At 36.8% G+C, this 23,602-nt stretch overlaps 3 protein-coding genes and 1 pseudogene across 3 annotated transcripts; 2 read left to right on the forward strand and 2 right to left on the reverse strand.

Annotated features, from left to right (window-relative positions):
• Position 1: 1 nt before the first annotated feature.
• LOC110736556 lies at positions 2–1,941 on the reverse strand (annotated as a pseudogene).
• Positions 1,942–6,544: 4,603 nt separating this feature from the next.
• On the forward strand, positions 6,545–8,594 carry LOC110736555 (pentatricopeptide repeat-containing protein At1g34160). The gene has a single exon (XM_021916797.1). The coding sequence runs from the start codon at positions 6,740–6,742 to the stop codon at positions 8,483–8,485; it is 1,746 nt and encodes a 581-aa protein (XP_021772489.1). The 5' UTR covers positions 6,545–6,739; the 3' UTR covers positions 8,486–8,594.
• A 5,550-nt stretch (positions 8,595–14,144) lies between these two features.
• LOC110736553 lies at positions 14,145–21,187 on the forward strand. The gene is made up of 7 exons (XM_021916796.1): positions 14,145–14,436; positions 16,466–16,768; positions 18,000–18,208; positions 18,298–18,355; positions 18,453–18,542; positions 19,142–19,204; positions 19,431–21,187. The coding sequence occupies exons 1-7, from the start codon at positions 14,266–14,268 to the stop codon at positions 20,829–20,831; spliced, it is 2,295 nt and encodes a 764-aa protein (XP_021772488.1). The 5' UTR covers positions 14,145–14,265; the 3' UTR covers positions 20,832–21,187.
• A 770-nt stretch (positions 21,188–21,957) lies between these two features.
• LOC110735846 (putative pentatricopeptide repeat-containing protein At1g12700, mitochondrial) lies at positions 21,958–23,085 on the reverse strand. Its single transcript, XM_021916025.1, has 2 exons — positions 23,080–23,085; positions 21,958–22,716 (listed from the first exon to the last, which is right to left on the reverse strand). Exons 1-2 carry the CDS (start codon positions 23,083–23,085, stop codon positions 21,958–21,960), a joined length of 765 nt encoding a protein of 254 aa, XP_021771717.1.
• Positions 23,086–23,602: the final 517 nt, after the last annotated feature.

Below are 23,602 nucleotides of genomic sequence, written 5' to 3' on the forward strand. Positions count from 1 at the left end.
CAAACTTGCACTACAATTCATTTAATAAACTTCTGAAGCAGGCCCTTGGACGAATCACTTTTTTTATCAGAAGACAAGAGGTCAATAAATAATGCGAAAGTGTATGCATCAGCTTAAAACTCCTTGCTTACCATAAGATCACGATAGTATAATGCTTTTGCGAAGTCATTATTGAGAATATATCCTCTGATGATTGTAGTATAGGTGATACCATCAGGGAAACAACCGTTGTCCTCCATTATCCTCAATAATCGAGCAGCTTCAGTCATGAGCCCTTTCTTGCAGTAGCCTTTAACCAATATATTGTATGTCTTACAATTAGGTTGCAGACCCTTGGATACAAGATGAGAAAAAAAAAGTTGCTGAATCTTTCAATTGTCCATCCTCACACAAACTGTCCATAAGGATGCTGTAAGTGAAAATATCAGCCTTAACACCTTTATCCTCCATATCTTCAAGTACTGCCACTGCTTCATCAAGATGTGCACTTTTGCACAGGCCATCAAGCAATGAACTATACGAGACAACATCAGGAGTAACTCCGTGAGCTTGCATATCTGTGAACAACTGGCGTGCAAGTGTAAGTCTATTGGCTTTACACAAGCCATCAATAAGGGTGTTGTAGGTTACAACATCTGGTGTTATGCCTTTCTGAAACATTTCTTCTAATACAGTAAAAGCCTTGTCAATGTTTTTATGTTTGACATATCCATTGACCATAGTACTAAAACTTACAACATTAGGCTCACAACCATTCTGGGTCATGATATCAAGTAGCTTTTCTGCATCTTCCATCTGACCACGCAAACAATAACCATCAAGTAAAACATGTTGAAGGTTGTAACATCAGGTGCTATGTTGCTCTTTAACATCTCAGTTAATACACCCTTAGCCTCTTCCCTGCATCCAGAATTGTAGAAGCCTCGAATTAAAGTATTATAGGTGACAACATTAGGTTGAATTCCATTGGTCTTCGCAGCGGAGAAGAGGTCCATAGCTTGTTGTAATAAGCTGTCCTTACAGAGACTATCGATGATAGTACTGTATATGACAAGGTTAGGCTTACAATGAGCGGCAGACTGCATTTTGGTAAGCAAAGTGAGAGCACTGGCATTGTTGCCGATTCTACAAAGGCCTTTGAAAATAGCACCATAGGTAACAATATCGGGTTGGAAACCTAAGTTGATAATCTTATTCGGTAACTGAGTAGCTAGGGGGAGCTTACCACAGTGGACATAGCCGTTAATTAAGGTGTTAAGGAAAACACAATTGGGGGGATAACCAAGCTTGAGGGATTTAGCCATGATAGAGAAACCAAAATCAACACGACCTAAATGGCAATAACAATTAGCAAGAATCCCCAACGAATGCATATCAGGTCGAATACCCAGAAATTCAATGTGGGTGGAAAGAGAGATAATGGTGGAGTGAGGTTGAAGGCGTTTCAATTTGGAAATGGCAGTGAATAGCTGACTGAAAACGATGAGAGAAGGAAGAGGACGCAAAGAAGTCAATTGATGGAAGAGAGAAATTGGAAGTTTGATATCGGAAAACCCTAATTTGCAATGATCTCTAACAGAATCGAGAAATAGGTGACGATCATCAATTGCAACAATTCTTTTTTTAGTGGAAAAATATCGAAAATGAAAAGGAAAGGGGGGAGAAATTAAGGTAAAAGGAGGAAAGAGAACAGTACCGCCATTAAAACACAGAGATGTACTCTTCATCATCATCTTCATCTTCTCAATTATTAACGAAAATAGTGCAGGGACTCGGGAGCTTTTGGGAGGTCGAATGAGAGTTTACAAATTACAATTGCTAGACGTTGCACCCAAAATGCGTGCACATAAATGTTCACCTTGGAATAGTTTTGCTAGGACATGGCTTGGACCGGACCGGACCGAAACGATTAATTTTTTTTATACTACGTATATGCTTTTAATCACTTATAAAGTTTTCTTTAAATAAAAAACAAACATTATTATAAACAAAATTTATTGAGAAAGTAATTGTTTAATGTTTATTTTGAACATCTAACTTTTACAATAATCGCTTATAATATAAATATATATATCTAGCAATTTGAAAGAAGAAATTAAACATTACGAAGTATAGAGGTTATAGTCATAATTTTATAGAAAAAAAATGGTCCAATTCAAAATCATTATTAGACTGGACATCTGGACTGAAGGTCGGAATTTTAATTTTCTTAACTCAAAGACCGGAACAACTCTCTTCAGTATAGGGTGATTAGAGTCGGTCCGATTTGATCCAATAATCCATTTTTCTTATATTGACTAGTTTTTGAACACCCTTTACTAGCTATGCACTTCTAACAAAATGGCATACCCCAAAACAAGAAATGCATGCATAACATCTCCCTAAAAGGATATAAAGGGCTAATTCAAAAGAAGTAGAGAACATCAGAAATAAAAACAATGAACACCAAAAAAGTGGATAAAGCAAGAGAGCTTGTGTAAATAGCGTGAGATAAGAGGATATATATACATATGATAGTAAAATTAAATTAGAATTTTAATTATTAAAAACATAGGATGGAGTCATATTTGGATCGGACCGACCTCGAATCGAAGAAATTAGTTCAGTCTCCGGGTCTAAATATTTAAAAAAGGTATTCGATCCAATCCGGTCCAAAACCCCTTAAAATCCGGTCTTGGACCAAATCGATTTTTTTGGTTTGTAATGATGAATAAAACCTTTAATATGTTTAATTTTTACGATCAACATGCTATAAATATATTTATATTATGATTTATTTCATTTTAGATGTTCAAAATAGGCATCAAATGATAATTTTCCTTATAGATTTTTTTTCTCATAATATAATAAAAATAATTTTAAAAATATAGAAAATAACTAAAAGCGGTCCGAACCGGTCCTGTTCGGATATGATCCGAGCAAAACCGGTCCCATCACCTATTCTTCAATTTTGAAATTCTGCTTTGGTCAGGGCTTAGACGGTTGAACAACCCTTAATAACTCGAGAATACACCAAGAAAATCATTTATCTAACTATCAAAGTGCAGTTTATAATAGTATAAGGTTAAGGGGATTCGAACACCCAACCACTTATAACAAAGTTGGCTATTTAACCATCTTAGCCCATTATCAAACATGTTATAAATATGAAAACGAAATGTACATAACTGTAAACCAAATGATTTAATTATCAAAAAAAAAAAAAACACATCCAATAATGTCGATTTATGATTTCAAAATTCTCCAAAAAAAATAAAAATACCCCAATTACACAATTACTAAAGTAGCAATCCGGGGCAATGCCCGGACTACTCACTAGTTATAGCCTTTATACTTTATAGGTCGTGTTGTGGCATATTAATTCCAGTGCATAAAATATGGGCAAACACAAGATTTTTGAAGTGGTAGTTAGAAGAATTTAATACTCTTGAATTTATTTTTAAAAATTCAATTGAAAGTATTGAATATTGATTACCTTAATTGAACATAATGGGTAATGAAAGAAAACAATATGTATAAACGGATATCAAATACGATAAACGGGTCCAAAATTCATAGGTACAGCTACTGCAAGCTGCACCCTGCACCTGCATTTACTTATGTTTAATTAAACAAGGTTAAACATTAAATTTAAAGCGTTGTGTCTTATTAAAAGTGAAGTTATTATTGTTTCAATGTTTGTAAATATAAATTTCATTTAATATTTCTTTTTTTTTTTTTTTTTTTTTACATAAACATTAAGCAATAAGATACAAAGCTAGTTGTGGAAATAAATATTTATTGAAAAAATGTACTTTTAAACCTTTCGACTTTTAACTTTTTTTAAGTCTTCACTCTTGAAGATACAACGACTAATAAATTATGTACTTGTAAGTAGAGTTGTAACTTGTAAGTGATTTACTTATTTTTTTTGGTGCAAAGCTAAGTAATGGTAGTATATATTATTAGAAGTTAAAAGTGAAATTCCCGTAAAAAAAAAAAAAAAAAAAAAAAAAAAAAAAAAGTGAAATTACGAGTACCATAATATTTTGCAAAAATATTTACGCCGATATTCATGATAATAATTGTTCGTTTTTATATATCTGCCTTTTCATTATTAATCTTCAATAATTAAGTAACACTTAACCACGTGTCCAAGTGACACTATTAGAAATGGATTCATGAAAAATACACATGTTTGGAGATGAATAGTTCCATTATCCAATATGAATTTTGAAAATAGAATTTATAATCCTGCAAATTCAATTTATTACCATCACTATAGCATTTATTACTCCTTACCAAATAAGTCTCTAATATTTATCTATCTTCCTTCCATAAGAGCTAAAGTCTATATATATACGTATGTTTATAATTTAAAAAAGCCAAAAGTTGTACAAATTAAATGAGTATTATACGGGCTTCTAGCTAGTCGACCATTCACATCATTACAGCATTAGACCGAGAGTACGTTCGTTAGAGAATAGAGAGTACGTTCTCCTGAGAAATCTAATATTGCATACATATACTGCTGCTAATACTTCACAAAAGAAAATAAATAACTGCATTAATATTCTTGTACTTTGGTTGTTGGGGTCACTCTTTGTGCAATTCATTACTTGTCATATTATCACACTATACTATAATAATGTACGTACCAAATAAGTAGGGTTTTTTTTTTTGCTCTAAGTCCTATATAAAGGGACCATCCTTACACTTCTAGAGTATGTACATACCCTTAACTTGCCCTAGCTAGTAGTAAAAGAAAGAGAGCTGAGAGAATGGGGAGAGCTGTGAGTTCTAAGATAGTGTGGTGTTTTACTCTCCTTGTAGTTGTAGGACTACTTGCAATGTCATTGTCTGTTGAGGGTGCTAGGGATCTGAAAGAGGAGCCGAAGAAAGGTGAAAAGGCGGTGCATCCTGAGAACTTCTTTGGAGGGTTTGGTGGCATCTTTCCTAGCACTGGAGGAGCTGGGTTTGGGTCAAGGACCGGGCTTGGTCGAGGCTCGTCTGTGGACTTTTGCTCTGTCCCGAGTCTCGGTTGTGTTCGTGTTGAACCTACGAACCCTGGTTCTACTGGTGGTAGTGGAGGTGGAATTGGGAACAACACCCCTTTACCCTTCCCATGAAAGGAGTAGCCTAGATTAGTTAATTAGCTAGTTTTTAAGTCCTTAATTAGAGAGTAAGATGAAGTATATTGTAAGTTTGGTTGAGTTTGTGTCTTAATTAAGATATGCTTGTTACTATCCTAGTTGAGGTAGTTAGCTTTAATTATATGTCATGTATCGTCTGTACGTGTGGTTTGTTACTATCCTAGTTATTCAATGTGTTTAATTTGTGTTAAATGTATTGTGATGAAGTTATTTGTTGATGTATTGTGATGTTGTTATTTAATTAATAATAATAGTATTAGTAGTATGTTTCTCTGTGTTTCTACAAAGTATATTCCTTCCTTTGTCCCCCTATTAGATTGGAGAAAGAGCATAGAATAATTTTTTTTTTTTTTCAATTCCTAACATGATAATAAATAATTTTACATTTTCATTGTTGGTTACACCATATTTTTTTTTTTTTTTTACTGCTTAGACCAACAAGATTAAACAAAATAGATGTTACCCGTAATTACGTATTCCATAATTTTTTACTCCAAAGAAATTATTGTTATGCTAAAAAGGTTCAAAGTGTCAACAATGCAAGTCACTTCCCTTGAAAGTTACAACTAATTAATGTTGGAAGTTCTTGATATAAAAAATAAGAGTATTGAGTGAAGGAAAGAAAACAAGAGAGAGTGAGAGTCACAAATGAAAAGGGAAAAATCTCACATTGGTGGAGGGAAAGGTTTTCTCCTTATTTTTATATTATACTATGTTAATACTTCTTAGTTGAGTGACTTGGAGGTGGGTGTTGTACCACACACGCAAACGCGCGCGTGTCGAGTCGGGTCAGCCTTGGGGTCTTGGGGAATGCGATGCACGGGCGTGGGTCCTTTTATTTTTGGAGGAATTTTATTTGATAGAATATTCCTTATTTATTCTAGCCGTTTTTTTTTACTGTTGGGATTCCCTGATTATTAGCCGTTAATCCCTTGATTACAGCTAAACCGTTACACACATTAATTGTGGTTTTTGACTGACCCTGGACAGTTTCTTGACTGCGTTTTGTCTCTGATTTTGGAAAGTAACGGTCAGCCGTTTTGCTTGATTTTCGACCTTAATCATATGGCCGTTTCTTCCTTTTTTTCTTGCTGGTCATTGCTGGCCATCTTCCTCCTTGCTGCCTATATAAACCCAGTCCCACTTCAGCAAAATACACAGAAAAAACATTCCTCCCTCTTCTCTCTTAAAAACCACTAAACACTGTTCTTTTATTTCTGGGCAAATATTCTGAATTCCAGTCGGGTTTGTGAGTGCACATAAATTCCAGCGCCGTGCTTATCCTGGAGGACGACCGCTTCTTGTCTACTGCACCGGGAGAACAATAATAACTATAGAATTGTCACTTGATAGAGAACAATAATAACTATAGAATAAATCAAATCAAATAATATAAACACGGTGTAATACTCATTTAAATTTAATTAAGTACACGTTGGAACATCATTAAATTACTATTTCAAATTACTAAGCTTCCTATTTCAAAAAAAAGCGTTTTGTGCCTACGCGGGTACCTACGATTTGAATAAGCTTCCAAAATTTCTCCCTCTTACCCGCCTTACCACATCAACACACACTCTCAAAAGCTCCGCCGCAAACTCCACCGCATGATCGCCAAATCCACCACCACCGTCATCAACACCGCAATCCAAAAATGCAATTCCCTCTCTCACATCAAACAAATCCAATCCCACCTCATTTCCTCTGGTTTTTTCCAATTTTCTCCTTCCTCTCGCTTTAAACTTCTCGAGCTCACCGCAATCTCCTCCTATGGCAATCTCTCTTACGCAACCCTCATCTTCAATTACATCAACAACCCATCAACATTTGACTGGAATCCCATCATTCGAGGCTATGCTCAGAGCTCAACTCCTCAAATTGCGCTCACCCTCTTCATCTCTATGTTGCGCGCGTCGCAGAAGCCCGATGCTGTAACTTGCTCGTTCGCCCTCAAGGCTTGCGCGCGCGCGCTGGCGAAGTTTGAGGGGTATATGATGCATTCGTTCGTTATTCGATCTGGGTTTATGTTGGATTTGCTTTTGCAGACGACATTAACGGATTTGTATTGTAAAGTTGGGGAATTTGGGGATGCACGGAAGGTGTTTGATGAAATGCCTGAGAGAGATGTTGCTTCTTGGAATGCTTTGATTTGTGGGTTGGCTCAAGGGGGTTTTCCTAATGAAGCTTTGGAGTTGTTTCATAGGGTGTGTAGGATGGGGATGAAGGCGGATGATGTTACCGTGCTCGGTGCTCTTTCGGCTTGCTCTCAAATGGGGGTTCTGAAAGAAGGGGATAAGGTGTGGTGTTATGTTAAGAAGGAGAGGTTGGATTTGAAGGTTATAGTGTGTAATGCAGTGATTGATATGTATTGTAAATGCGGATTTGTGGATAAAGCTTATGATGTGTTTAGGAGTATGAGTTGTGAGAAGAATATTATTACGTGGAACACAATGGTAATGGGGTTTGCAATGCATGGACTTGGGGTTGAAGCAATTGAGCTTCTCAACGAGATGGACTGTGTTGGGGTCTGCCCTGATCCTATAACCTATCTTGGGGTGTTGTGCGCTTGCAACCATGCCGGTTTGGTTGAGGAGGGGCATCGATTGTTTAACTCGATGGAGGAGAAAGGGATTGTACATAATGTGAAGCATTATGGTACCGTGGTTGATCTGTTGGGAAGAGCAGGGAGGCTTAATGAAGCTTATGAAATCATAAAATCGATGCCAATTTCGCCTGATATTGTCCTTTGGCAAACTTTGCTCGGTGCTTGCAATACTTATGGAAATGTGGAGTTGGCAGAAATTGCATCACAAAAACTTGTTGAAATGGGATCAGATAGCTGTGGAGATTATGTGCTGTTGTCAAATGTATATGCTTCATATAAGAGATGGAATGAAGTAGGACGAGTTAGGGAGGTGATGAACATTAAGGATTCGAAAAAGGTTCCTGGATTTAGCTACACCGAAGTTGGTGGTGTATTGCACAAGTTCATTAACGGCGATCAAAGCCACCCTTGTTGGAGAGCGATCTATGCAAAATTGGATGAAATCATGTACAGGATTAAGGAGCATGGATATGTTTCAGGGACGAGATTTGTGTTGCACGACATAGGGGAGGAGGATAAAGAGTATGTGTTGTGTTATCATAGTGAGAAGTTAGCTGTGGCGTTTGGGTTGCTAACAACAAGCCATGAAACTCCAATTCAAGTCATCAAGAACCTTCGAATATGTGTGGATTGTCATGCTGTGATTAAGCTAGTGTCAAAGGTTTATAATCGTGAAATCATAGTCAGGGATCGAGCTCGATTTCATAGGTTCAAGGAGGGAACTTGTTCTTGTAGAGATTATTGGTAGAGTGTGTAATACAAAGAGAGGGATTGAGATCATGCTAGGTGTATTGAAGCCTATTGAATAGTACACTAACAATTTATCATTAATTCAGTTGCTCCAGTTACTATCGATATATCTCATAAGTCATAACTTAGTACCATTAGGTCCATTACATTAAGTTTTGTTGTAAGATGTACTTTTTTGAAAACAATTTTTATCAACCATTTTTTAATGCCAAAATAGTGATGCATTAAAGTGAATACATTGTTTACTAAAAAAAAAAAAGTGAATACGTTGTATTTAAAAAAATTAAAAAAAATAATAATAAAAATAAAATATAAAAAAAAACAAGGAAATTCAATCAAAAATGTTCCCTTTGTTTCATATTAAGTTAATAATTAACAATTCTTTAGGCATATTTGTCAATTAATGATTTTATGTCAACATCAGTATATTCAATTATCAATAAAACATAAACTAAAAATGTTAATATTCAAAGATATACATTGAAACGAATTAAACCACCCTCACATAAGAAGTCAAAAGTAGAAAAATGTACTCCCTCCGCCTCCAAATGATTTTTCCCATTTTGAATACTCTGTTTTGGGTCAAACTTTGAAAACTTTGACCATAAATTCTTGTTAATGTATATGAGATGATATACTACCTCCGTTTTTTTTATGTGCAACTTTTGCCATTTTAGGCCGCTCACAATTATGTGCAACTTTCTATTTTCTTTCTACTTTTAGTAAACAAAAACCCCGAAAATTACAAATTTACCCTTACTTAAAAATTCAGATTTTATTAAAATTACCCTTATCTTACTTTAATCAAATTAATCTAAACATAATTAAAATGACACCCTCCATTTATTTCTCTGATTCCCCCCAACTCCTCTCATTACTCACATTCCCAACCACCAAAAATTAATTTATGATGGCAGGGCTTCCCTTTATGTTCTGGAGACTTCCTGAGATGAACCCTAGTTCATCTTCTTCGTTTTACTCTCTCCTGTTCGTCGCTATTTTTCTCCAACATTTCTCCCTAGATCTGACCTTCAGACATCAAATCTTGCCAAAAACGAGTCCCCACCTACAACATGGTGAACCTTGATCCACTTCACGATGCTTACATTGCCACCGACGACGACGTCGGTGAGGGGAATTTTATTTTGTCCCTTATTCAGTCCATTGAAACCGGATCTCCGTTTCCTCGGCAATTTTACGAGTCTGGTGAGGCTGGTCCTTACTGTTCGTCCACCACCTACAAGGCTCTGGGCAAGGTGCTTGAAAGTTGTGAGGAGGAGGAGCGTTTGAAGAAGGCTGAGGGTCAGGGGGAGTCCCGTGGCAAAAAATGGCTTGATTTCACTTCTGTACCTGTAGATCCGGTCTATGACAGTGGTGAGGGGAGTTCCGTGGCCACAAAAAACGCCAGATCTAAAAGGGCGAGGCCATCCACCAAGATCCGGGCTAAAAGGAAGGCGGCGTTGGTGGCTCGAAGGAGGATGCGTGGGTTGCCAGATGTGGAGTATGTTGTTCTCTCCTCTAATGATGAGCCTAAAGAGGAGGAGGCTTCATCACCTCCTCCTAAGAAGCCTTGCCCTCCACTAGAAGCTGGTGAAGCGCAGGGCCCTCCTTTGCAGCACTATGAGAGGCGGATGAACCCTAGGGTTCAACCCTCCAACTGACTGCTTGCGTAACGATTCCTAACCCTAAATTTACTATTTTTTTTAAGTCCCTTTCCTTTGATTTTTTTGGGTGTATGTTGATTTGATCTGGTGGGTTGATGGCTGTGTTGCTTATTTCTGATCTGGTGGGTTGTTAGCTATGTTGGCTTGTTGTCTGATATGTTGGATTGTTGGTTTTTTGGGTCTGTTTAGTTCATTTCTCTGATATGTTGGCTTGTTGTCTGATATGTTGGATTGTTGGATTTTTTTGGATTGTTGGATTTTTGGCTATGTTGGGCTTGTTGTCTGGTATGTTTGGTTCTGTTGAGTTCACTTCTCTGATTTTCAAAGTGCTGGCTGGTTGGTTGTGTTATGATGTTGTATCTGTTGGCTGTGTTTGTTGTTATTGATTAAGTTGGCTTCATGTATGTTGCGGTGTGTTTGACTGATCTGTTGGTTTGTTGGAATATGCTGGCTTGTTGGATTTTACATCATATCCTAGTGATTGTTGTTGATAAATGTGTAGTCAGTCCCTTACTGGATGGATGTGTTAGTTTTTTATTAATTTGATGGATTATGTTGGCTATGGGGATTTGATTGATGAATGATGAGGCTGTTGTGTTGTTGTTGATTATTATTGGCTTCTCAGTCCCTTACTGTTTTAGAAATTTCTTAAAGGAGTCCCTTTGATTTTCTTTTGTATCCTGTTTTGGATTGAGTCCCCTATTGTAGTGTGTTGTTTACCTTATTCAAATCCACATGATGAAGGGACTCCATTGAATTTCACTAAACACGTGTTTTGCTCCAACATTTTGTTTAATGCTCTTGTTGTTGAGGTAACCTTGTGACTTAGTGTTGTATTCAACAATGACATACAAACCTTCTGATGGATTGAGTGCCCACATAACAGTTGATTCTTTGTCATTTCTATTCCATTCAAAATGTGGGTACAAAAGGACCATACCTTCATCAAAAGACTTTACAACAAACTACCTTACATGATTGACTCATTGTAATCAACAAAATACACCTAACCAACTGTAACTTAGTAAAAAAAAAAACATAGTGGTTATGTATGGCAGTCCATGTGTTGTCTCATTGATGTGATGAGTCCCCTAGTCTGCATCCACCTCCATATCTTCTGTTGCTTCTTCATTGCCTTGATTTGCTGGCCTAAACATAGTGTTTAGGTATTCCACAGCCTCCATCACTACTTCCTTCTGCACTTCTACTTTATCTGGTAGAATGCCAATATTTTCAAGTTTTTTTTTTGTTCATGTGGGGTATTTTGTACTTGTTCCCACCTTCTGCCTTGAGGATCTTTATCATGCATTTTTGCAAAGTTACCCAGATGTACTTGTTAACTTGGGGATTAAATGTGTCATAAGAGAGTCTCTCACTTTTTCAACTAGCTCATCTAAGTCTCTAGGAAAAGACTGATATTGCAAAGATTGAATAGACCTAAATAACCCTAAATCAAGCACATTCAAACCAGGTGATTGTGCTGGCTGAAAAACAAATTGAATGTTGAACCCATTTGCTGTTGTTGCTGCTATAAATTTTGCATCACTAGGAACTTGGTGAGGCCTTACATTGTCCCATTGGATGACAACATCTTTGGCCAGACTTTCAGGCCACTTTGAGATGATTGCTGGTATGACCTTTGTCAACAACATATCTCTAATTACTTCTCTGTTTACATTCTGGAGTGCCTTTGTTTCCAAAGTTCCTTTGGACCTTTTTTTGCTTGATTTATGTGCTACTTGCTGGATAGTAAATGGGAATATGCCATACTTCCCATCATGTAGGAGTTCCCCATTTCTGTCATACAATGGCTTCCCAATAATTGCCATAAACATTGCTTTCAGCTTGAATCTTTTTTACTGTACTGCCATGTATGGATCCTCCTCACTTGGTTGTAGATAAAACCTCCTCTTATCAGGGTTCAAATAGAACCACTTATCATCTATGTGTATGACATGTTTCATGTCAACAAATGTGGGGTCCTCATTACCTGTAACTAGATTTATGTGTGACAAAATCCATCTGAGTGTGGCTACCTTATGATCTGATGTCAGTGCTGGCTTGTTGCAGCATGCGTGTGTTCTTAGCCTTCCTCTTTTCTTCAAACTGTGAACAATACTATGGCTTATCTTCAGTGCTCCTGCATAACTCCTTTCTGTCTGCCTTAAATGCAAAGGGACTGCCTGTAGAATTTCATCAGATATTTGCAATGGCTTTCTCCCTATTTTTCCAAACTTCTTAGTCCTGACATCAATCAAGTCCCCTTTTGCCAACTGTTTTTTTTTTTTTTATTTTATTTCTGTGAAGATTCCTGTGATGGTGGATTTGTGAACATTGAATTGAGATGATAAATGTTTCATGTGACCCCTTGGTAATCTTCCCTCATGCATTTTGACCAACATTGCATCAACAATTTTTCTTTTCTTGTGCATTGTCAGTTGCTTTCTGTCTGCCATTTAAGTCCCTTGATGAAGCTGTTGTTGCATTTGTGGGGAAGCAACCTCAGCTTCTGTGTTTTGCTGCTGTTGTTCTCCTTCTTGGTTGTCTTCCATGTTTTCATCTTCAGATTCATAGTCCCATATGCCTGCATCATGCATTTCTTCTTCATGGTCATACCACAATTTTGCCATCTGTTCTTCATTTAGTATGTGATCAACATCGAAAAAATAGCATCAACAAATTCTGCCATGTGTTTTTGTTCTTCAGCACAACTTGATGATGTAGGGGGGGCTATTGATTTTTTGTGGAGTAGATGAAGGATGCAGCTTGATGTGCAGGACTAATATCAGCTTAGCAGTTTTTTTTTTTGTTTTAATTGGGTAGTTAATGTGTAATTATGCTAACTTAATGATGAATGTAGGCTTGGGTTGCCTTAATTGGATTCATAATTGTTGCTGGAAACTTTGTTTTTGCTGGAAAGTTTGACCCAGCTTGAAAACATTAATGATTGTACTTTAATGTGCTACAATGAAGGTTGGTATTTGTAGCCCCCTTAAATGATGAATAAAGGCTTTAAATGCTTTCTAAAAATTCAGGATGTCATGTGCTTTTTTTTAAAAAATGGAGGGACCCAAAATTTCCACCAAAAATTTAACAAATTCGAATTTTTGGTGAAAATTTGGGGGGAAATCCACCCCATGTGGATTCTGCCAAATTTTCCCACCAACAATGCAAGTGGGTGGCTATACTTTCTCTCTCCTATCCCTTTAATTAAGTCCACTAGCTTTTCTTAATTTTTGTCATTCAATCTTTTGCCTCGTGAACCGCAAGTTATGCCAAAGTTGCACATATAAAAAAACGGAGGTAGTATATTCATGTAAGATCTTGTTAAATTCGTCACGTTATATATTACTGTAATAAAAAGTAGATTATGATTTGGAGTTGAGATTATTTATATGAAGTCGGAATTAAATGAAAATGTTTACCAATTTTTATTTTTATTTATTTTTTTTTTTAACTTATACGGAGTATTAAAACAAGACATAAGGAGTAACTTAGTAAGAGCAAGATTAGCCCTTAAGGCCTTATTTGGTTGGCTAAATATTTTGTGGGAAGTCAAAATTCCCATGAATTTCATTTTCACCTTGTTGTTTGGTTGGCACAAAAAAGTGAAAATGGGGGCAATGAAAATTCATGGAAATTTTGACTTTCTACAAAACATGGGAATTCAATTACCTTACCTCCCATTGGTAAGTTGAAATTCCCATGGAATTTACTTCCTCCATTCTTAATCAAACAAATTTGTTGAATTCCCATGATTTTGATGATAAAATTTATTTCCCACAAATTAAAATTTCATGGGAATTTACACTTCCCTAATGAACCGAACGACCCCTAAGTCTTGCTACTCTTACAACATGTTCTTCAACAAGTATTTTCAAGTCAATTTATTTTTTCAGTTAAGTTAAATGGTAATACTCCGTGAAAAAAAAAAAAAAAAATTACCACTCCCACAGTCCCACCTGCCGTATAACTTACGTATTGACTCCCTTCCTCCCCCAACATTCTCCTATTTTCTCTTTCTAAAACTCCTATTTCCATCTTGTCCTTTTTCCATCCTAGAGAGAGAAAATCCAGGGATCCATCAATCTTAGAGAGAGAAACACTAACATCAATGGATGACGGAAGCTGCGCTGTGTGTGCTGAAACACTCGAATGGGTTGCGTACGGCCCGTGCGGCCACCGCGATGTCTGCGCACTCTGCATCGCTCGTCTCCGATTCGTCTGCGATGATCGCCGTTGCTGCATTTGCCAGTCTCTCTCTCCTTCCGTCTTCATCACCCGGGTCTCTTTCCTTCTTTCTCTCTCCTCTTTTTTTTTTCTTAATTACCCACTTAAAAAATGACAATTGAAATTAATAAAGTCTTGATTTTGATTTATTAAAATTGAATTAAATAAATTTTGTTATAATACCCATTTATTAGTTTTTATTTATTTTTATTTGATTATATTTGCGCTGGGATTGGGGGGACCACGTGAGACAATTTCAGGATTTGTGAATTTTGCCCCATTTGGATAATAATTTTTACGGATTTTCCCCTTTTGATCTATGCTTTCTCCATGTTGATTGTTTTCTGGGTTTGTTTAGGGTACCAAGTTTTAGTTTTTGGGATTTTTCAAGGTTAAAAAAAAATGAACATTTTCAGCTATCTACATTGTTGGAAAATGGTGCTATTTTGGATTTGGTCATGTATAAATCTGTCTTTCTGTTAGATTTTTGTTTGTTTGTTTGTTTTTTTTTTTTTTTTTTTTTTTGGGGGGGGGGGGGGGGGGGGGGGGGGGGGGGGGGAGGGGGGGCGGTGTGGTTTACTGGTTTTCGAGTTGAATGATTGTGTTGTTTGGATACAGTAAAAGTTGTCTAATTGACTTTAGATAGTAGCTACTCCCATTGGTAATGCATATGCTTTAGAAGGCGATGTTTTCGTAAACCAACTTTGTATAATCCTTAGTATCCCATAATCCATATCAATGAATTGACTGTTATGTTTATGTTGCTTTCTCGATCATGACGGTGCTAGGTATCAGGTTTTACAGCAGAAGTTTTTAGTGAACAAAATTAGGTACTTCGTATTTGGGACGTCATAATCTTTAGCTACATTAAGATAGGTAGTTGGATTTGGAATTGCTTCAATTGGAGAATAATTGCTTCAACTGTTGGTAGGTTGGGGGCTAGGAAACGAACAAGATCATGGGTAAATTTTGGGAACGAAAAGTTGAATTGAAGTGAAAGTTTGGAATTTTGGATGCTTACGAAAGCAATGAAATTGTGAAAAGGATACAGAACAGTAAGCATATTTTTGATAATGCACTTGTTATAAGTAAAGTACCTTTGATGGAAGTGAAATGTGAGATGCGTGAATAATAGCTACAAGTATGAAATGAAACTCAACTTATGTGATTTGCACTAAACAGTAAACTTAAATTGGCGAGTTATACTGTTTGAGGCCTAAATTGTCTTTCAGGGTTGATGCTGTTTTCCTCTTTCTCTTGTGGTTTAATATAGTACTTGGTTTTCCTCTCCTTCCCTCTTCCCCTCTTATTTATTTGGCTTTGCTTTAGTTTTCAAATATATGTAGAAGTGGGTTGAGCAAAGGAGATTTTAATCAGGATCATGTGAATAATGATGGTCTAAGTATTCGAGTTGAGATTTTAGAGATTTGGAAAGAGTACTATTATTCGACTTGGTATTAGTTTAAGTAGATATACAGAAGCAGAGATGCAGAGAGAAGGGTCAAGGTTAAAATTGGAGGAGAAAAGATGCCTAATTGGTGCTTAGGGGACCTGGATCCTAAATTGAGAGGTTATAGATCTAGAACCGAGGCATTTAAAATGGGATAGGTAGCCCATTGGTGAAAGAATGATAGGTGGATTGATTTGTAGGTTACTGGAATCTGGTGGGCAGCAAACAAATTTTACTATGGAATGTATGTATCGATCTGAATTGTGGATCATTCTAGGTCCGGATCGGGATTCGGAGTGAATTTACTGGTTTAGGAGTCTGGTCAGTAATTTTATGATGTTTAAATTTACAAAAAATCTTGCAGTGTGTGACAGTTATTAATCTAAGTAAAATACTAACATTCGATGTTCTGCATTCCACAAGAATAAAGAATCAGCAATGCCGGGTCTTGACTGCATATGATGAACCTTCATAGAATGTTTGGAATTAAGAGAGGGGTTGGGGGAGGGGGGAATGGAACCCTACTAATTTTAGCATCTTGATTGAGCAAAACACTAAAATTGCAACTTTATTGAATTTGTGAAGCAGTTCCATTTATGTTTTATCTTCTAATTATTAATTTTCCTTGCTGCAGGCATTAGGATCTCTCACGAGGGTAATAAATGACTTTTCAATTCTTCCAGCTGATGCTAAAGATGGTAAGGTGGGATCATATTGGTATCATGAGGACACACAAGCATACTTTGATGATTTGGATGAGTACAAGATCATCAAAGCTATGTGTAAGCTCTCATGCAGTGTTTGTGACAAGTTGGGGGTTGAAGGGAAAAGAAATTCCAGAAGAAAAGGGAAAATTAAGAGTGTTGAGCAACTCAAAGATCATTTATCCCATCAACATGAACTTTTCTTTTGCAGTCTCTGTTTAGAATACAAGAAGGTGAGAAATGTTGAGTTGAATACAACTCATGATCATTTATCCCATCATGGAATGAAAAGCAAGTCTTAGTATTTTATTGTGGTTCCTTTTTGATCACTTTTTTTATTCCATCCTTTGGCAGCATATGGAGAGCAGAATTGTTATTATTGCTGCAAATGTTCTTTTGATCTAACTTCATTATGCTGGCGTGTTTGTTGTTTTTTACATGGGGTTGTTACTTATTTGTGTCTTTGATTTAACTCTTTTAACTTCCTCATTGTGGTTTTAGGCGGTGTTACTTAAAGTTCAAGCCAGTTTATATGTCTATTACTATGAATCTGTGTATCATTACTCTGTAACTAGACGAGTCATTTTTCGCGGATGGTGTTTTCTTTTGAATGTAAATGGGTTAGTTTAATCATTTTTCATTTCCCTTCTTAAGCAGGATCTTGATCTGATATGAATCTGTGTATCATTACTCTGTAACTAGACAAGTCATTTTTCGCGGATGGTGTTTTCTTTTGAATGTGAATGGGTTAGTTTAATCATTTTTCATTTCGCTTCTTAAGCAGGATCTTGATCTGATATATCTACAGAAGTTAGAACATTATAGTAATCAGAAAATTAATATTATCGGATTAAAAAATTGAAGTGGCCTAGATAATTATCAATAACCTTAGATCCATCAACGGAGATCACCCCTAGGACACCTTTGACATCCAAGAGGTCATGGTCTCACTAGCCTGCCATAGAACCCTGTTGATAACTGATATACTTCTTCTTCTTCTTCTTGAACGCCTTAATCCCATAAGCTCTTTTTTTTTTTTTTTTTTTTTTTTTTTTTTTTTTTTTAATTTCTTCTCAAATGTTGATAATAAAGCCCAATTTTCATTTCTCTGCAAGCCATAGAAAATGTTGATACTTTTTGAAAGATCTACGTTCAGCTAATACCTTATTGTACGCTGTGAACAATGGGCCAATTTTGAATATGAGACTCTGGGTCAGGGTACCATTGATTCAACAAATTGATTTTTTATGCTTAGTGGCTGAAAGTAGAGTGTTTCATTGCTGCTTGGTAGCATTACTTGGTTTGTTTTCGTCCCTTGTAATTGGTCCTATGTCATGGTTTTTTATATTAGATATGAATTTTACATCTTGCCTTCCAGTGGGCAGACATTACTGTTTATTACACTTGATCTATAAGCATATGTTTCTTGTAGTATGATAGATTTATATTATTACTTTGAAGCAGGTGTTCATATCTGAGCAGAAGTTATATAGTCGAGTCCAGTTAAGACAGCATATAAGCTATGGTGATTCAGATGTTGACGGTAGTGAAAATGAAAGATGTGGGTTTTCTGGACATCCATTCTGCGAGTTCTGTCAGAGACCATTTTATGGTGACAATGAACTTTACTTCCACATGTCCACTGAACATTATACTTGCCACATATGCGAGAGGTAGAATGAGCTTTCTATTTGTAAGAAGCTTACTTGTTTTTCTCTCAGTTTAAGTGAAACTACTTGCATCCAAAATCCATCCATTGCAGGCTGCGTTCTACTGAGTCTACTCCATTTGAATACTACAAGGATTATAATGACTTGGAGGTTAGCTGTTTGTATCACTTGTCAATTTCATTCCACTTCTTTTTTTTTTTAACAAAAAAAAAATAATTAACAGTAAAAAATATTACATCTTTCCCAGAACCACTTCCGTGAAGCTCATTTTCTTTGTGAGGATGACACATGCCTTGAGAAGAAGTTTGTTGTTTTCTCGACAATAGCTGATATGAAGGTCTCTTTTTCTCCCTTTTTTTTTCATTTTTGTTTGTGAGGAAAGCGTAAGTTAGGTGGCATTGCCAAATCACTTGGTCCGATGGCAGTGGCGGACCCAGGAATTTCTGACCGGTGAGTCACAAACTCACAATCGATAACCAAATATGTAAAAAAAAAAAAATTTACCAAAATTCCCAAAAAAAAATTATTTACAAAGATCATCCAAATAGAAAATTGACAAGATTACAATACTAACTAACATTTAACAAGCTTAAAATTGACAAGACTAAAATTAACAAACTAATAATTTTTTTTTTTTTTATTTTTTTTTTTTTAAAAAAAAAAAAGACAGAAATTTTTTTGGGCCCTGGTGAGTCATTTGACCCACCAGGCACAAGGCCAAGTCCGCCCCTGTCCGATGGAGGAAAGCCAAAAGCCCTGGATTTTAAAGATTGTTTACCACCTAGGCACCTTGCAAATTAAGTTTCTTACTGCATATGTTACTCTTTCATGACATGAAAATCTCACTGAATGTGGGGCTAAATTTTCTTGAGCTTTGTATGCTAAAAATCATTGGCTCATGCAGTTGGTTCATGGGATTCTTTTGCTTATTTTCAGCATCATAGTGCTTTGGAACATGGTGGATCAATGTCTCGTTCAAAACGCCAAAATGCTTTGCAGGTATTTGTGGTCCCTTTATTGATCTGCAAATTCATTAATACATTTGCCATTATGAATTCTAGCTGATGGGCTTTGATTCTCTATATGTCAACTCCAGATGGGCTGGACTTCTAGCTGTAGTGGTCTGTTAAATTATGTTTTCTCTGTTTCTATTTAAAGAAGCTGCATATGCTCTGTAGAAAATCCCATTCTTGTGATTAACTCAATTAACATTATAATAACACAGCTACGTGCATGCTTTCATCATCGGGAAAGGGACGAAGGTCTCCATGTTAGAGCACATGCTTCACTTCCTGGGACATCTAATGTTCGACTCTCTTCTGCTAATTCAGCTAATGGTGAAAGAACCAACACCAATTTACTGTATGATGCTACATCAGCTGTGCAAGCAATTCCTATTCACAGAGAGACTAGTGATATTGGTTCTGCTGCAACTACTGTGCCATCTTCAGGACACCGACAGGGAGCAGCACTGGACTTCAGAAGTGTACTTCTAAATGGTTCCGAACTGCCTAGATCAACAAAAAGACGACGACACAAATCTAGAAAGAAGTCGGAGGAAATTGGTATCAATCACTCACCAGCAATCAGTTCATCGCAACTTAGGTTGTCAGATGCAGAACATTTATCACAATCTAGCCCAATTATCTCACATCAGATTGGAGCTTTGGCAGTTGGTCACTCCCCATCCTCTAACTCGATCAGTTCTTATAGTCTGCTTTCTTCGATGTCAAGTGACATTGCATCTGCTAGTTCTGCAAATTCATTAACTATTAGTGTTGAAGATGTGGCCCCATCTTCTTCAGCTCCAAATGTCATTAATAAAGCATCTAATGAGGGTACAGTAATTGGAGATGACATTAAGGCTGCGAACAAGTCCTTGGTTGAGAAAATATGTGCTTCCTTAGAATATGACAAGGACAAATATGCCGCCTTCAAAATAATTTCAAAAGAATATCGTGAGGGTGAGATTGGTGCTGGAGAATACTTTGCATATGTTCATCAGTTTGGCCTTGCTCATCTTATTGTTGACTTGGCTAGACTTTGTCCTGATCCACAGAAGCAAAAGGAACTCATGAAAATTCATATGACCAGTTTGGGAAACAGTATTGAAAACAGGCCGAGGAAAGAGAGCTGTAAAACAACTGCTAGTAAACTTTCCAATAAAGGAAAGGAAAAATGCGGAGATTCTGGTGGCGGCATTAAAGGGGAGTCCTTGTTGGATAGCATTGCAAATAATTTTAAGGATCTAAAGTTGGATGCTAAGCCTCGGGAAGAGGATTTTCCCTCATTAAAGGTTGTGGAACGTTTATTCGAAAGAAATTCCAAGACTTCAATTATTGAAGATGTGGGTCATGTGAGTGGAGGTGGCTCAAACAATTCTCCAGGAGAAGCTACAGCTGGAGGCAAAAAGAAAATGAAGAAAAAGTCGAAGTTCCTCAAGGCTCGCCTAGGTGAAAGTTCAGCATCAGCAGTTCCAGATAGCAGCTGTTCTGACTTGGCCTCTGATCTGATGGTGGTTAGACCTGATCAAGACTCAATTCTTGCTTCAGTTAGAGGGGTTTGGAGAAATGATGGGGGCAGGAGACTGATGAAATTGAGCCAGGCAGTACCAACGAATCGATGAACTTCTCCTTCTGGCAAACTTAACACCAAGCAGCAAAGTGCCGAGAACAGTTTCACCTGGAAATATTTATAGATTTTCTCTTTTGTAATCTGCATTTGCTGCACTTTTAATAGTTGTTAATGATCCCGGTTACTTGGTAAGGAATGATGTGGTACTCATTTTTGGTGAAATGATGAATTGAGAGCCCACTTTCATGAACAAGTTGTAGCTGTGTAGAAACGACATACTTGTGTAATATTGATAGCCTCTATATATACCAAGACAATCACACCTTACTGGATCATTAAGAATGAGCATCGCTTATAAAGATGTTTATTTGTTGGGAGCTGCACGTGAGCTTCGACCAAACTACCAAAGTTGGTTTTGATGTCTAGTTAAGGCTCCTTATCTGCACCTATTGCCACAAAGGTTCTCATTTACCAGCATTTCTGTTAAGAGGGAGTAACTTGCGTAGTTGCCTACAGGTAGACATCAGCTTAAGGATAAGCTAACCTAGATTTAAAATTAGAATGCTAAATGGGAAATCAAAGTCAGATGATTAAGACTACAATTAAATGAACAACACACTACAGAAAGATCATAACAATATCCTAGTATCAGCAATTAGTTTGACATCCAAGGTCCAAGATCAACAATACTAAAAAAAACTTGCATTACAATTCATTTGATAAACTTTTGAAGCAAGCCCTTGGATGAGTCACTTAAGTTATCGGAAGACAAGAGGTCAACAAATAATGAAAGTGTGTGCATCAGCTTGAAATCCTTTGCTAACTATAAGATCGCGGTAGTATAATGCCTTGGAAAAGTCATTACTAAGAATATATCCTCTGATAAACAACCATCTTTCTCCATTTTCCTCAACACATCATCAGCTTCATTCATTAACCCCTTCTTGCAAAAGCCTTTAACTAATATATTGTATGTTTTAAGACTAGGCTGCAGACCCTTTAACACAAGATCAGAGAAGAATTTTGCTGCATCTTCAAGTTGCCCAGCCTCACACAAGCTGTCCATTAGGATATTGTAAGTGACAATATCAGGCCTAATACCTTTATCCTCCATATCTTCAAGTAATGCCACTGCCTCATCAAGCCGTTTACATTTACATAGGCCATCAAGCAATGAACTATCCATTGACAATGTTTTTATGTTTGACATATCCATTGACCATAGTACTAAAACTTACAACATTAGGCTCACAACCATTCTGGGTCATGATATCAAGTAGCTTTTCTGCATCTTCCATCTGACCACGCAAACAATAACCATCAAGTAAAGCATTGTAAGTAAAGATGTTTGGAGTAACACCTTTACGAGTCATGAGCTGCAATGTGGCTTGTGCTTCCTTAACATTCCCATCTTTACAAAACATGTCAACCAGTATGCTGAAGGTTGTAACATCAGGTGTTATGTTGCTCTTTAACATCTCAGTCAATACACCCTTAGCCTCTTCCCTGCATCCAGAATTGTAGAAGCCTCGAATCAAAGTATTATAGGTGACAACATCGGGTTGAATGCCATCGGTTTTGATAGCGGAGAAGAGGTCCATAGCTTGTTGTAATAAGCTGTCCTTACAGAGACTATCAATAATAGTGTTGTATATGACAAGGTTAGGCTTACAATGAGCAGCAGAATGCATTTTGGTAAGCAAAGTGAGAGCACTGGCATTGTCGCCGATTCTACAAAGGCCTTTGAAAATAGCACCATATGTAACAATATCAGGCTGGAAATCTAACTTGATAATCTTATTCAACAATTGAGCAGCTTGAGGGAGCATATCATTAAGGATATAACCATTGATTAAGGTGTTAAAAGTATAATCATTTGGGGGATAACCAAGTTTAAGGGATTTAGCCCATGATAGAAAACCCGAAATCAACGCGGCCTAAACGACAGTAACAATTGACAAGAATACCAATAGAATGCCAATCGGGTCGAATACCAAGAAATTCAAGGTGGCTGAAGAGCGAAGTAATGGTGGAATGAGGATGAAGGTGTTTCAATTTGGAAATGGCAGTAAAGAGCTGATTGAAAACGATAACAGAAGGAAGAGGGCGCAAAGAGGTCAATTGATTGAAGAGAGATTGTGGAAGTTTAAGATCGGAAAACCCTAATTTGCATTGTTCTCTAACAGAATTGAGAATTAAATTACGGTCATCAATTGCAACAATTCTTTCACTGGAAAAATGGCAACAATTTCGAAAATGAAAAGGAAAGGAGGAAGAAATTATGGGAAAAAGAGAGGTACCGCCATTAAAACGCAGAGCTTGAAACTTCATCTTTGAGTTTTCGTCTCAGCAATGAAGCAGAGTGAAGATGTTGCTGCTACTACTTGCCTAATTCTGTAATTCCCAAATTCTCGGGGAAGAAAGATGGAAATTGAAGGTTGACACTGACAATGTTCTGGGAAAGCCTTCAACATACAATGTATTCCATAAAACTTTGAACGAAGTATATGGAAAACTAATTTGCAGTATTTAACTAGTTATAAATTTTGTAAAATGCTTTTTTTTTTTTTTTTTTTTGTGTGTGTGTGAAAGGTTATCGTAAAATCTCAAATCCAAGTAAAGGAATTAAATTTAATTTTCTACCGACAAAGTATTGGCTCACTTGGCCAAGTGAGGGTACTTGGGGGTAGAAGAGGTGTCAAAATCACACCCGATTCGAAACCGACCCAAAAAATATACGTTTCAGATTTGGTTTCGCGTGGACATAATAATTTAGCATGACTCAACTTTAAAATTTGACCTGATCCAACCCAACCTTATTAG

Source organism: Chenopodium quinoa, unplaced genomic scaffold (genome assembly GCF_001683475.1).
Source record: "Chenopodium quinoa cultivar QQ74 unplaced genomic scaffold, ASM168347v1, whole genome shotgun sequence".
NCBI lineage: Eukaryota > Viridiplantae > Streptophyta > Magnoliopsida > Caryophyllales > Amaranthaceae > Chenopodium > Chenopodium quinoa.

Bases quoted from the DNA above. Each gene is read 5' to 3' on its own strand.
- LOC110736555 (XM_021916797.1), top strand. From the start codon at position 6,740: ATGATCGCCAAATCCACCACCACCGTCATCAACACCGCAATCCAAAAA.
- LOC110736553 (XM_021916796.1), top strand. From the start codon at position 14,266: ATGGATGACGGAAGCTGCGCTGTGTGTGCTGAAACACTCGAATGGGTT. The intron at 14,437-16,465 runs GTCTCTTTCCTT...TCCTTGCTGCAG, and splicing joins CTTCCGTCTTCATCACCCGG to GCATTAGGATCTCTCACGAG. The intron at 19,205-19,430 runs GTATTTGTGGTC...ATAATAACACAG, and splicing joins AACGCCAAAATGCTTTGCAG to CTACGTGCATGCTTTCATCA.